This window comes from Mytilus trossulus, chromosome 4 (assembly GCF_036588685.1).
Source record: "Mytilus trossulus isolate FHL-02 chromosome 4, PNRI_Mtr1.1.1.hap1, whole genome shotgun sequence".
NCBI classification, from domain to species: domain Eukaryota; kingdom Metazoa; phylum Mollusca; class Bivalvia; order Mytilida; family Mytilidae; genus Mytilus; species Mytilus trossulus.
This window is the reverse complement of record NC_086376.1, coordinates 9,267,821-9,283,716: the sequence shown is the minus strand read 5'-3', so window position 1 is coordinate 9,283,716 and position 15,896 is coordinate 9,267,821. Positions and strand designations below refer to the sequence as shown.

The 15,896-nt window shown below is 31.4% G+C and overlaps 1 protein-coding gene across 1 annotated transcript in view; it reads right to left on the bottom strand.

Moving 5' to 3' along the window:
• The window catches only part of LOC134714612 (serine/threonine-protein kinase ATR-like), a 77,997-nt gene that overhangs the window by 60,056 nt on the left and 2,045 nt on the right, over positions 1 to 15,896 (bottom strand). The window contains exons 3-15 of the mRNA XM_063575998.1: positions 15,492 to 15,571; positions 13,154 to 13,333; positions 12,463 to 12,636; positions 12,041 to 12,156; positions 11,358 to 11,449; positions 9,179 to 9,296; positions 8,609 to 8,742; positions 7,754 to 8,069; positions 7,208 to 7,347; positions 2,378 to 2,489; positions 1,703 to 1,806; positions 1,142 to 1,323; positions 560 to 627 (exon numbers count right to left, since the gene is read on the bottom strand). Coding sequence (XP_063432068.1) covers positions 560 to 627; positions 1,142 to 1,323; positions 1,703 to 1,806; positions 2,378 to 2,489; positions 7,208 to 7,347; positions 7,754 to 8,069; positions 8,609 to 8,742; positions 9,179 to 9,296; positions 11,358 to 11,449; positions 12,041 to 12,156; positions 12,463 to 12,636; positions 13,154 to 13,333; positions 15,492 to 15,571 — 1,816 coding nt within the window. The remainder of the gene's footprint in view (positions 1 to 559; positions 628 to 1,141; positions 1,324 to 1,702; positions 1,807 to 2,377; positions 2,490 to 7,207; positions 7,348 to 7,753; positions 8,070 to 8,608; positions 8,743 to 9,178; positions 9,297 to 11,357; positions 11,450 to 12,040; positions 12,157 to 12,462; positions 12,637 to 13,153; positions 13,334 to 15,491; positions 15,572 to 15,896) is intronic.

Here is a 15,896-nt window from a genome sequence, read left to right as displayed (position 1 = left end):
TATTGCATGTCTCTTGCTTCTGAATTCAACAATTGCAGGAAAATGTTATTACTATAAGGTCTACAAAAAAGACTTTAGATGAATCTATTTTATTGCCATTTTTTATCATTTTTACGTTAAATGTATCAACAATCAAATTTACACTTATCTAAGACATGTTCTTACATATGAATCTAATCAGAAAATAACATAGGACAGCATTGACTTAAAGTTTGTTGTCCCATTTCAGTGTTTGGTGAACCACCAATTTTGAACTCGGGATATATTCTGATAAGTTCACATCATGATAAATGTGTGAACTAGGTTTCAAGTTGATGTGACTACCACTGTATGTTTGACTACCTTAAATCAACATTTAAGCCAGATATAGGACAGACAAATAGACAGACAGACACACATTCAAGCCTAAAAAACATTATTCTCCTAAAAATCATTTTATGATTGGAATACATTCTTATATTGCCAGACAATTAAGAAGTTCCTTTCAGATCAAGAAAACATTACCATGTGATTAAATTTTACAATGGAACTGGACAAAGTTACAAAGTTTTTTACTCACAGGTAACCATGGCAAAGATAGGATCCATAGAAAATTCTGTAACATTTCTGTAACAAGATCACATGTGTCTGAAACAAAATGCTATGATGTTAAGTTTAATTAATCACTGAATATTATTTCTTATAACAATGCTTCCTTACAAATCATAAAGTTCTTTGTAATGTTTGAATTGAATAGAGGCACACAAAAAAGGCTTTCTTAGTTGAGATTTATGATTTTTATTGTTTTCCTTGTATCTGTATTTCATTTGAATGCATACATGATACTTAAAAGTTAAAAGCAGATGTTGACCTTTTTACATTATAAATGCATGTAAATTTTAAAGAAAAATATAAACTGAGAAGGAGTCTATGGTTCACAGATGCCCTGCTGGTAAATATGAATGAGTCAACTTTAACATATATACAGATGCAGGATTCACATAGTTAAAACTGTAAGGTGATTACAAGCATTGTGTATAAGATTCATTACGTTGAGGTAAACTAAAATTTGAGTAACTGAAACTTCAGACTTATCAATTTTTCAAAGGAAATACTTAATGCCCTCTCTGCTACTGCAGGGGCATGAAATTATATAACAAACCTTTCAGTCTAAGAAAATTTGAACAAATAGCAAGGATGTTGAACAAACAGGAAGTAACTGCTGACTGTTGCCATTGGTTACATTTGACTACTATGGACTGTATACATCCCTCATTTAATTGTTGAAGCATTTTCTGTTGTATCCACCAATCAATGGACTGCATGTCCTCTGTTACTTGGTAACTAAAAAATCATAACATATCATATTGTCACGGAAGACAGAACAAGCAATAATGCTTATTTTTTTAGCATATGTTATGTTACCAAGTATTTCTTTTTTAAAAAATTTCTATAAAAAAATTTGCAATCCATAGTATGTTCACAAACTGTTCTCTTAAGTAAACATAATGTTAATACCATTTACTATACCAATACATTAATTCAGAAATTATTTTATGAACATGGTCTTTCAGCTCATTGTTTGTTCATAGCTATTGCCTAAATCTTTTAACTCTAATTTGATCTCTGTTAAACAAACTTATAAAAAGAATGCATATCACAGCCAGCCATAAACATAAAGGTTGTTATAGGTGACTTATAATGACAGAACAATAAGATATACCTGAAATCTGTCTTTGTTTTATCTTGACATACACACAGATTATAACATGTTAATACAGTCTCCAATCCAACTTGTATTCCCTCTAGTAATGGTATGGCTAACTCCTATACAACAGAAAATAAACAATCATCAATTGTCTAAACATGAACAATGAAGAATACTTATGTGAATTCCTAAACCATGGTGAAGAACTTGTTACAAATGTACTAAAATAACAACTACATTGCTGACTTTTTATCGAACTAAAAGAATGTTGTTAATTTCATTAGAAAACCACTAAAAACAAACTTTTTTTTTTTTGCCTCAACCTATGAAATTTTTAATCAAACTAATTCATAGGAGAAAAAAAAAAAAAAGAATTTTAAGACATGTGAAACATAAACGTTGCATCCTCATCTTTTCGACTCAGACAGTTATTTCATTGGTATTCAGAGCACATCTTTTAATTTATTAAGGACTATTCCAGAAAAAAAAATGTAGGGGGGTTTGAAGGCACATTATATTAATAATACATGGTTGATGGGTATCAGAGCAACTTTTCACACAGTAATGCACTATAATTCTCAATTACAATTGTCTGGGTGACAGAGGCTGACAAAAACTGCCTTCCAACCCCCCCTATACATTTTTTTCTGGAATAGCCCTAAGGTAACCTTTCTGAATATAAAACACTACCTGATTAAGAGGTTTATCAAGTTGATTAATTTGAATCTGTATCTTTTGACATAGTAACCTTAATGTTTTGGGCACTTTCCTCCTTTTTGGCTTTTCATCCATGTCTAATTTCCTATTAAAAAATAATATTTAAACAATTGTATTGAAATAACAAATACTACACAGTCTGTTAGTCATAGAATTTGTTCTATTCTGTGAGAACTTGAGCGTTGAATTAGAATTCATGTACAACGTCCAGTATCGAATAAATATGCACTAACAAAAGACTTTTCCAAATTCATTTTAGCAAAAAATAAAGGTCACAGTGGCAAATGTTTTGATGAACAACAATTTTCAAGAAAAAAAACATACTGAAATATCATGGCTTTATATTTCACAATGAATTTATAATCAAAGCGCGAAAGCGCTGTAAAGGCAGTTAATTACAGGTTGTGTGTATTTCTAGTCCAGTTATATCATTATCTTCCATAGAACAGAGGTGGTTTGTAGAATTTAAGATTAAGAGTTCTTTTGTACCTAGTTCACCTATATCTAGTCTACTGTTTACAGTATATTTTCTGTGCCTCCCATGAAATGCATTTTTAGCCATGGCCTTGTCAGTTTGCTTTAAATTTATGAGTTTGACTGTCCCTTTGGTGTCTTTCGTCCCTCTTCTTTAGACATATAAGAACTTTTCCTTTTCAATATAAATAGACTATTTTTAATTATTGATTGTATACACATATTTTATGACTCCCATAAAAAATAGTTCACAAAGATTGACTAGTCTCTGTACTGTGTGTATAGCAAGGACATCAAGTAACATAATGGTAAATGTACATAGTAACATGTCAACTTTTTTGATGACCATACCTGTCAACTGTCAGTATTTGCAGAGTATTTCCCCCATCGAGCTCAAGGCTCCCAAATGGAAATTTTGTGAGAGCAATTTTGTCGACTATTTTAAGGAAAACAATTAATTCAACAATGGCTATGAGCTTGTTAATGCACGAAGAAGCCAAAAACCACATTGGAATATATTTGAAGGGAATCCATGACAAATCGCCCCACTTTTTCACTAACTCGCCTCACTTTAAAAACAAGAGTGCACACACTGAAATGTCTTGCCTTCTTTACTAATCATTGATATTCTGTTGATAGTCCTAATAAAAAATTACAACTGTCACATAATCTTAACATAAACCAAGAAAACTAAACATTGACCTTTGAACCATGAAAATGAGGTCAAGGTCAGATAAACCATGCCAGGTAGGGATGTACAGCTTACAATTCTTCCATACAACAAATAATATTGACTAATTGCTTATAGTTTAAGAAAAACAGACCAAAACACAAAAGCTTAACACTGAGCAATGAACTGTAAAAAATGAGATCAAGGTCAAATAAAACCTGTGCGACTGACATGTAAATCATGAAATATTTCCATACACCAAATATAGTTGACCTATTGCATAAAGTATTAGAAAAAAAGGCCAAAACTCAAGAACTTAACTTAAACCACTGAACCATGAAAATGAGGTCAAGGTCATATGACACCTACCAGGTAGACCTGTACACCTTACAACCATGCCATACACAAAATATAGGAGACCTATTGCAAACAGTATAAGAAAAACAGACCAAAACACAAATCTCAACTATAACCACTAAACCATGAAAATGAGGTCAAGGTCAGATGACACCTGCCAGTTGGACATGTACACCTTACAGTGCTTCCATACACCGAATATACTAGACCTATTGCTTATAGTATCTCAGATATGGACTTGACCACCAAAACTTAACCTTGTTCGCTGATCCATGAAATGAGGTCGAGGTCAAGTGAAAACTTGCAAGGTACGCACATACCAAATATAGTTATCCAATTACTTACATGTATAATAAGAGAGAATTTAACATTACAAAAAATTTCAACTTTTTTTTCAAGTAGTCACTGAACCATGAAAATGAGGTCAAGGACATTGGACATGTGACTGACGGAATCTTCGTAACATGAGGCAACCATATACAAAGTATGAAGCATCCAGGTCTCCCACCTTCTAAAATATAAAGCTTTTAAGAACTGAGCTAACATCGCCGCAGCCGTATCCCTATCCCTGTCGAGCTTTCTGCGACAAAAAAACTGCCCCAACCTGGATTACCAAATCACCCCACTTGTGAACTGTGTTAAATCCCTTTAATATTACTCCTGTCAACTGGTCCTATCTAATGGAAATGGGTGAAATCTAGATAAATATATTATTAACCAGGATGAATTAAGTAATGCCAACTCGCCCCACTTATGGAAAAAGATGTTATTCCATTGAATATAAGTTAAATTCCTTATATTGCATTTTGATACATTTAACTGGTTACTTTTCAATTGTTATGCAAATAACTAAGCTTCAAAACTTAGTTATTCTTCAACAATCAGTTTTTTTTTAGAATTATAATCTCAGTATATATCAATAATAGTAATTAAATTAATTTTCGGTTTGTTTGTATTCTGTGTAGATTAGTTTTCATTAAAGTGGTGTGAGTTTTTATTTTTAATTGTATATATATTAATCTAAATATTACTGTTTTTTTATAAGTAGGGCGAGTTGGCAGGAGTAATATTAAACATGATTTGACCAATTTCACATGTGGGGCGATTTGATAAATCAATTTGTGGCGGTTTTTTAAAAAGTGGGGCGATTAGCCAGTGGGGCAACTTGTCCTGCTTCCATTTGAAGGCCCCCTTGAAGGTTTCGTATGACTATATGGACCATCTTTCACGTAAAACCCCATGTGCATTTTGAAAAGTTGGCAGATATGTTTCTAACTCCAGGCAAAATCTACCGGTATGAATGAAAAAGAAAATTTCAATTAAGGCTATGTGGCCATAACAGCTGTCTCATTAGCATTTTAACCACTTCCCATATTTGCAATTAAAACAATAGAAGAAAATTATTTAACGCAAAAACAAAACTTGCTTGTAAATATGAAATTCTCTTTTATACGGTATGAGTTTTTCTCATTGTTTGAGATTGTACAGTAGTACCTGTAACTGCTTATACCTATTTCTTATTCACTTTTGCTTGATAAACTCACTAAATATCAAATACATTGTACCACATCTCCTTATTTTTATAAGCATTCCAATAACATGAACAATTGTAATTCAATTCTATATACCAAAGCAAAATGAACTGCACCACTTTCATTCACTAGTATGCATCTTTTGGCAAAATACAAGTTCTTAAATGACACAATATATATTTATTGATAAAAGAATATATTTATTGATAAAAGAATAAAATTTAGTATACAACTCTTTAACAAGTATAAAAAAGCAAAGCTGTGTCATAACTTGTGAAATCTGTGCTGAAAACATAGACATTGGTTTTTGAGTAATTCCATATGTGAAGCTCAACATTAGCTTGTCAGTTGGTGGTGGACAGTTAAATATATAGTTCCTTTCTGTAGGCTAGGATGAATGACTTTTCAGGAAAACCAATTTCACAAATCAAAACTTTCCTCTAGATTTCTCCTACAATATTCATCCAGTTTAGTTCTTTTGTTTTAATTGGACACCGTCCTGATTTTTAATTTTGCAAACCATTCAGTCTCTTGCTTGCAAATGGTGCATGAAAATAGGATGGGTATGGCAGTAGAAAGTCTCTTTAAAGTGGGTTTGTGCCCTGAAAAAAAAGTTTTATAACCAGGGGTGTGGAAATGCTATGCCCGACTCGTACATTTGAACAACCGGACAAGTAATTATTTTTGTCTTGGTTGCCCGTGGACAAGTAAAAAAATACACAAGACAAAGTTCAAATCCAACAAAAACATAAAATTAATTTCAAAACGTATAGAGATGTTTAATTTATGTAAGAGAAACAAATGTTCAGCAAGTAAAAACATCAATGTTCATGACGATAAATATTACATGATACCGGAAATAGATCTATTACCAAAATAAATAAAATAAGTATGCGAACCCGAGTCGCGTAACATTGCATTGGCTTGTCCATTGACCCGGGATCGTCGATTAGGTTTTATCCGTCATTTGCCGGAAGTGTCATTTTGGCGGGAAATCATGTACACATACACACGTAGATTGGCTGGTACCCGATCGTAATGTTACACATCACATATATCAAATAGCTAATACCCGGAACGTAGTACCGGGAACCAGGATAAAACGTGGACAACATACATAACTAGAACCGAAATTGAAAACGCTTTACGGTTTCTCGTTCATAAACCGAATTCCGCTTTGAATTATAGAAGATGCAATATTAATCATGTTCAGTCGACTTTTCATTGTTATATCAACGTCTGAACTAATTAAAGAATCTTTAGATGTCAGATAACACTCGAAATTGACCCGACCTCTTTCCACACGGAATACACATAATGATAGTTTGTAGTCAGGTTGACTGCTTATAATGCAAAATACACACTAATAACAAGTTCTAAAAAACGAACAATACACACTGATCGTTTCTTTAGTCCCCAATGTAAATGAAAGAAACAAAAACCATATTATACCATAAAAAGAAGAGGAGAAATTCGAACATTTCCGGATCTATTTCTGGCCAAAAGACCCCCTGCAAAGATTGCGTATGAAAAGATGAACCTCATGACTTAAAAGTCAGGCCTTAAAGCACTGCCTTTAAAAATTAACCTAATTAATGTAGGTCATAGTGGTTCAATCAAGACAAGTCTACAAAATGACTGCTGTGTTTTAAAAAAATATGAAAGGTGCTTTAAAGACATTTTCGTTTTTTTTTTTATCTTTTTACTTTTACTGTACAATAATTTCACCTGCCATTACAATTTAAAATAAGAATTATTTCATTTGCCCACCTTTTTCTTTTGAACTGAGATAAAGCAAGTTTACTGGATCCCTGTGTAGCACTGGTTTCCTGTTCTGGAGTAGATTCTATTTTAACATTGACTGTTCCCATCTCAATAAGAACTAACTTAACTAGTGGAGCAACAAGGTACTGTAAAGTATTATATATATATTTACATTATTACTTCTTTAAATGATTAGAACATATATTTACAATAATGAACATTTAAATTTAAAATGCTTGTTTATACTATCTGTTACCATTTTTGATGGCAAGAGAGGTGTCTGATAGAAATTCAAACCCCAAGTAAAATCATTGTCTGCTTTATTTCTGTTTAGAAGATCTATAAGGAATCATTAAATTTCATTGTAATTATACAAACCTCAAAAGTTTTTAATTGTAAATAGGGAGAGTACGGCCAAAAACAAAAGTCAATATAGGTGTTACCCCATTGTTAAATTTTCATTTAACTATGAGACCTGGTAAGTTGATTTCCACTTTGTCAAATTTTACTTAAAAAAAAACCATTCAAAATTATAAGGCATATTTTCATTACCTGGCAATTGTCTGAAGTTCCTAAAATTTTGATCAAAGCTGTTGTCAAGGACTCCATTACTGGTTTCAAAACTGTTCCTTGAAGCTGTGAACTATTTAACCTATTGATACAGTGAACAATCAACTTCATTACAGAATTTTTCATATTGATTGTAGCTAGTTTTTTCATCTGGTATGTAACTATGACAACAGTCATCTGCTGTAACATGTGTTGTATCTGTGATATTGACAGGTGGTTCTGGTTGAGTTCTTTCTGGTCAGCTTTGATTAAGTTGTCTATAAGCTGACTTGTCTTCTCTTCCAGGTCTATTATCTCGCTGTTAAATATAATCAATGTTAATGTTCTCAATGCAGTCTTCACGATGAACTATTAAATCTACAGGCCCAGAACTCAAATTTTGAAATTTTTTAGTTATATTCTGTTGACCTGTAGATATGATTTTACAGGCCCGAGAGCAATTTTACAAGCCTGGGCTGCCACTCAGCGTGATGTCTGCTCAATGTAACTTTGCAAGCAAGTGTATCAATGGTCTATCCAAAATGAAAAATATACTGTAGGATTAAGTTATGTTGCTTTCTATCAGACATGACTTGCTATTGAAATGTAACATTTTCTATTTATCAAACACTCAGATATTTAATCTAGAAGGTCAAAGATGTATATAATATAGAAAGCATGGTTAACAAATCTGGCCTTGAAAATGGAAGCAACTGTAAACTTTAAGATTATATTCAACTTCTGACTAAAAGTGTACATTATGTTTAGATAATTCAATGTAGGTCATAATCTCTATTTTCATTTCTACGAAGAAGGTAATGTGCTATTTGACATGCTAATAATACAATACACTTTTACCTTTTGTTTCCACCTTCACAGCCTGAACATAGAAGTTCTATCAGTGCTGTGACACATGACAGGAAATATTTAGTTATATCAAGGGTAGGTAATCCAGAATGTATCAATAGACGATCCAATACTGTCAATGATTCCTAAAATATACAACATAAAATGGTTAACAATTATGGGGAGAAGGAAGTTTTTAGTTTCTTTTTAGATCAAGATTACAATTAAAAGTTTCAAAGTATCAATATACATTCTATTTCATTTTGACACATAACAAAGATAAAACGTTCAATCTTAGACAATTCACTACTTTAACATATACATAATACTAAAAAGTTTAGCTGAATCAAATCAGAAATCAAAGTTTAGCACAACTGCCATTGAATTTATTCTATAAAAAGCTTATAAAATGTGTTAACACAGTGTTAACACAAAGATGTGTCATGTGTGTCTTCCCTGTGTAACATAATCACAAATTTTAACAATTGATGAAGCCACTGCAATCACAAGCACTGACACACAAAAACAAAATTTAAGCTTGACTTAGCAAACTTGAAATTTAAAATGGATAAATAAAATAACCTTTTTGATGACAAGATCTCCCATTTCCACATGACAACACATAGAGCCCCATGCTACATGACATGTACTCTTAGCAATCACATGGGAGACATCATCTGAAGCTAACTGCAAAATCTTCCTACAATGAAAGTCGACATTTATGGTGAGTTGAATAACACCTGTATCACTCAGATTACAATTCTACCTTCACATCTAAGTTTGTATTTAGCCTATTAAATACTTATTTAGCCTTGAGAATTGAAAGGTCAGTTTCCCATTCATACAATAGAAGTTGATAAATTTGGCTTCATGCCATTTACCTTGTCCAAAATTAAGGTCACTTTATTGTTATTGTGATATTGTTAAAGTACAAAAGAACCCTATATTCTGACCAATACTTAAAATTTTGTGCATCTTGATTTAATTCTTAAAAATCTATTAATGTTGAGTTTTAGGGGTTATATAAGGTTATATTAAATTGCATATTTCTTTACATGGTAGTTTTTTTTTTCAGATATAAAAAAAAACCTATCTGCTTGACTGTTATAAAAATAGACTATGCTTGCAGGTTATCTATTACACTGTCTTGTCTTTAGTTTACACCAAATCTGACAAATTATTATTTAGTTGCAAAATATTTTAAATGAGACCTGAAATTTTAAAAGTGCATTGAACAATGTTGAAGGTTAAAATAATCATATAAACTAGAATGAAGAAACATCTTGGTCCCAAAAAAACATCATCAACCAGGATATAAAATTCCAAATATTAATTTATCATTGTTTCTTATACTAATATCAGTTGAAATCTCAAGCCACTGTTTTTTATGTTTACAATTTAGGTCATGTCCCAACAGAAAATCAATAAATATGACATTACAATGTACTCTTAGCACAAACACATAAGTTCACTGTGAAATATACAACTAGGGCAAGAAACATTCAGTTATACCAAACCAGTTTGACCAGATGTTTAGTTTAAAACCAGTTTTACTAGATGTGTCCTATATATTGACAATGTAAATGACATGAGGACCTGCATGGGTTTTTTAATATCTGTATTCTTTAAATTTTTATGGCATTTTCCTTTTAACATGTTTAATAGCCTTGAAAATAACTCTCATTCTGTAAAATGTTCATGAAAATGATTTTATTATATAGTCTTTTTGTTACAAGATTATTTATCAATTATGTACATTGATCATTATATTATCAGCATTGCATTACAGTTACTAAAGTTACCTTTTCAAGTTATTTTGCACATTTATTATTTATACTTTTGCACCACAGTATTCTCTTTATTTTATTTTATTGTTCATTTTCTATTTTCTCTATTTTTTGTTGCTATTACATGTATTCTCTATACTGTAAACCCCATTCTGACCCTCATAGGTAAACTTCTATTGTATGAATGGGATAAACTGACCTTTCAATTCTCAAGGCTAAATAAGTATTTCATAGGCTAAATACAAACTTACCTGTCAAGGTAGAAATGTAATCTGAGTGATATCGGTGTTTTTCAAGTGACCATAAAGATAAAATCAAATAAATTAAAATAGGCTTTTTAAACAATAGCTCCAAATTGCGCTTTGTTTTTCCATGGGCAATACATTAGCATATCTAAAGTTTTATATTACATATAAAGTAAGTGATTATAAACAAGAATGTGTCCATAGTACATGGATGCCCCTCTAACACTATCATTTAACATGTTCAGTGGACCGTGAAATTTGGGTCAATACCTTAATTTGGCAGTAAAATTAGAACGATCATATCATAAGGAACATGCGTACTAAGTTTCAAGTTGATTGGGCTACAACTTCATCAAAAACTATCTTAACCAAAAACTTTAACCTGAGCTTCGCACTATCTTTTTCTTTGTTGAGTGGACCATGAAATTGGGGTCAAAACTTTAATTTGACATTAAAATGAGAAAGATCATATCATGGGGAACATGTGTACTAAGTTTCAAGTTGATTGGATTCAACTTTATCAAAAACTACCTTGAACAAAAACTTTTACCTGAAGCAGGACGAACAGGCGCAAGGACCAATGAATGGACAAACGAACAGAGGCACAGACCAGAAAACATAATGCCCCTCTACTATGGTAGGTGGGGCATAAAAATTGAGCACTTCACAAAACATCTATAATTTGAACTGCAATAATAATATGAAAATTGAAATTTGTTTAATACTCACACTGCATTTAGCTGAAGACATTCACAAATCTTTATACTATTAATTGTTAATGTCACTTGGCTTTTAATAGTTTGTGGTATACCCTCTTCTCTCTGAAAAAAATGTACAACAGTTCATCTGCTAATTACTGAACAAAAAATTGGGGAAAAAAACATACAGTGTAAGTAAAGTCAGCTATAAAAGGCATAGACATAAAAGTTTTGAAACCAAACAACTTATTTACAACAATTTTACACAAATTTTGGACAAATTATCAAAACAAATACACCTCATCACTATTCGTCCCCTATTACATCACAAAGGTTCTGGTAGAAATATATCTGACGCCACAATGGAAAAGTGTTTATTGTATGATGTCAATAGTTGAAATGGTGCATATTCTTGGGTATCCAGGAGCAGATTTCCAAATAGCAATAAGGCATATTGTATAACAGGCATGAACAAACAACCAGTTAATTGCAGGCTACTGACTTATTTACCATTTCTATTCTTAAAGCTTTGGGGAAATAAAGACTATTTACAATTTCCTTTAACGATGATCAAATTAAGGAGTTGTATCTGTTGAGTTTGATATTATCTGATTTTTTAATTCAACAGATCTTATAAATCTGGAGACCGTAATAACTTTACACATGCATCATTGATAACACTTATTTACATGATTCAATATATAAATTCATTACCTTATCAGGTGGTACAAGACTTGAATTCACTGTTTGTAAGTCAACAACAAATCTTTTCAAGTCTACGCTGTAATGGTTGTTACTCTCGTACAGTCTATCGTTAGCTTTAACCAAATCTAAAATATAAGACATACCAGTACTTTTTTGCACTATACACATTTCGTTTTGGTCATCTCTTTTACAAGAAATTAATACCATGTTTTTAATTCTGAAAAAAGGACATTAAAAAAAAGAAATCTGACCATTCATTTTATAACAGTAGCCTGTAAATCTCATTAACATCTGTGAAATATAGTGTTTAATATAAATTAATATTTAAGTCACAACTATAAATTTCTAATCCACAATATTTGATATCAGTAACACTAAGACAGAGTAAAATGAAGCTTTCTTGTTCATACTAAACCTAAGATGATTTTTACCTGCAATTATATGTACGATTTCAGTTAACATGGTGCAGTAGAAGTAACCGTTTCTCCATTTCAAAATAAGGAACAGCTGTTTTATTATGTCAATACATAAGTTCTGATATGTAGCCTCAAATTCTACTTCACTCAGGAAACCAATCAATGTACACATAAACCATCTGGAAAACTCTAAAATAACGAAATAAAATGAAAATCCTTACTATAGAAACAATATATCCTTTTATGATGATGCATTCAATAAGATCTTTAGAAAATGTGCTGTTTATTTAGCCATAGTTTTCAGAAAATGTAAGAAATTTAAATACATTTACTATATTATTTTTTTTAGTATTTTATGTTTAGCAGCTTGGTGAGAGTAGATCTTCAACAGTCTCTTTATTCACAACCTGTCTGGTAACTTCTTTGAAGATGGAATTGAGACCTCTGGGTGTGTTTTTTATTTGATTCTGGTGTGGGGTTGTTGTCTTATTGATTTCTTTAACAAAGTCTTTTACTTTTATTGTAGTGTAAGATTCCATCACATTATTTTTTCTACGCTTGAATCACTTATAATCATAAACAAAACATGAGTAACACTTCAACAGACTAACTACTCATCAAATACATCTAGCGCAACCCATGTTTTGAAGCACTTTTTAACATCTTCTAAAATTCATTTTATAAATGATTTTAAAATAGTACTTACCAAACGATATTTTCTCTTCCTCTGAATCAGTCCTGACTTGTGATAGAACTGGAGTTTCATCTCCTTGATGCTGAGGTGTAGCAAGGAATACCTCACTCCTATTCTTAGTTAGAATGAGAAACCATTGCAGGATGGTACAACACTCACTCTTATCCTGGTTTTCCTTCAGGGATTGTGCAACTAAAATCAAGAAGAAACATACAAAACATGGCTGACAATCAAGTCTGACTGTATGAGACCCTCATTAGTAGTCTAGGTCTAGAGTGGGGTTTATTTCAGCATGATCATCATAATATAATCAAAGAATGGTTATACCTAAGAAGCAGACCTAAACAAGAATGTGTCCAAAGTACACAGATGCCCCACTCGCATTATCATTTTCCATGTCCAATGGACCATGAAATTAGATAAAAATATAATTAGGCATTAAAATTGGAACGATAATATCATAGGGAACATGTGTACTAAGTTTCAAGTTGATTGGACTTCAATTTCATCATTAACTACCTTGACCAAAAACTTTAACCTGAAGTGGGACAGACGGATGAACGGACGGACAGACAGACGAACGGACGCACAGACCAGAAAACATAATGCCCCTCTACTATCGTAGGTGGTATCATAGAGGGGGGCATAAAAACATTCTTATAAGACAGACATTTTGATATGATGAACCAAAATGTTATAGAAAATCAAGTATTTAAACTCACTTTTATCTAATTTCCTAGCGAGGAACACCAACAAAAATGTCCATTTCATGCGCTGGTGTGATTCATGTGCAGCCCATGTTATATTGTAATTAGAACATGGCTTTGTTTTTAAAGCGAAAAAAGAATGTCATATTAGAATACCTTATATATTTCATATTCATTATATCAATATTTCCATCCAATTTGTAGTTGTTAACCAAAATAATTTATTTTTAAATGAATCACTTTCTTCACATTGCAATATTTGATTAATCTTAAAGTCATAACATTTTTATGTTTCACAGATAAAATCTATAGTATAGCATATTTATCTATTGCAATAAAAATTCATAATTTCAAATAAAATTTGTAGATTTAGCTAACTAAGTCCTTATATTTGTATAAAATAACATTCGTTTATAGTGGAACATTGTTTTAACAATGAATTAGCTGCAATCAAAATTTGCTTGATAGTCCCTTTACAAATAGATAACTCTGGCTCATTTCCCAATCAATTCATCATGAACGAAAGTAATTTCATGCAATTTTTATTCATAGTCTATTTCAAAAATGATAAAAAGTTCTTTATATTGGTATGTAAAAATTTTAAACGTTTCAAATTTATGAAATTATATTCGTACATCAATTGTTTTGATACATCAATAACAAAAACTGAAATATATTGCATTGATTCATTTTGTAATTATTCAAAATTATATCAGAAACCTAAACATAATTATAAAAAAAATGAACCTGTTAAGGGGAGACAATTCTCGTATAACTTTTTCCAATTGGCACATAATACCACGGAATGTCACTCATCATACAAATTGCACATCCATATAATTAATTAAATGCGCAATCGCGCTCCACCTTCAACTATGATTCTGAATTATATATATAACCAAAAGTTGTTAATCTATAGATAGTGAAGACTAATGAAAGCTAGCCCAATGTAAAAATATTTTTTTGCACTTTTTTAAAACTTCCTCAGGAAAAATTCTCTAGCCACTTGACTTTCATAGCTCAAAATTAACGTTTTTACAGAATATTTGAATAAAGTAGTTACAGATTATTCCCTTCTCAAAGTGTAAGACGCAATAAAAATCGTATGCTTGCACAATCTTACCGAAATATGGATTTAATTAAGTCATAAACATTTTGACATTTATTCGTATATTTTTATCGAAAACCGGTTTAAACAAATGACACGTCCGTGTTAAGATCCGACTAAATACCTATTTCCCGATATGGTCAGGTAAAATTGCTATATAGTATTCAGTTTTCATGGCAATTCCTATGGCACAATAAAAGCCTGAAATAGCTCTAAACTGTCACATAATTTATAGATAGTATACTGTTATAGCTATATGAGGGGCCTGATGGGTTTATTTCATTCTTCGTGATCGGCGAAATTTCGCCATCATGATCTGTTTTTCTACAGATTTCTTTTTTTTTATATATTTTCGTGATCCGTGATCATGGAAATTTATTTTCTGTGAATCGTGATTGACAAAAAAATCAACTCGTGAATCATGATGAGACCCACCAATCAGGCCCTCCTATATCAAATGCTCAAAATACAGCCCATATTTGAACATGAAGTGAAATAATTGACAACAAAACAATCAATAATATACAAACTTTACCTTTTACTGTGTTTGTGAAGAATGTCTCCCATAAAATGTATATCTTTTGCCTGCATTCATACGATGTAAATTCATTGAAACTGAAACAATAATAATAATCTAGCCATATGGTTACAATTCTTAGATGTTATGTGTCAAACAATGTTCCATAATCATCAAATGTAATGTATGATACAGTGTCCCATAATCAGCAAATACATTTGTTTCACTCACCTTTAACAAGACTTCTTTCTTGACAGAATCTAAACATTTCTGTATAATAATATTGTCAGGAGTAGTTTGTATTGCATGATCTCAAAAACTTTCTAAATTCTAATATAAAGTTCTTATAATCAAACTGTATGTTGCTAAACTTTTTTTGCTCAGTATATATTTTATGAGACTAAATAAATACCAATTCAATGA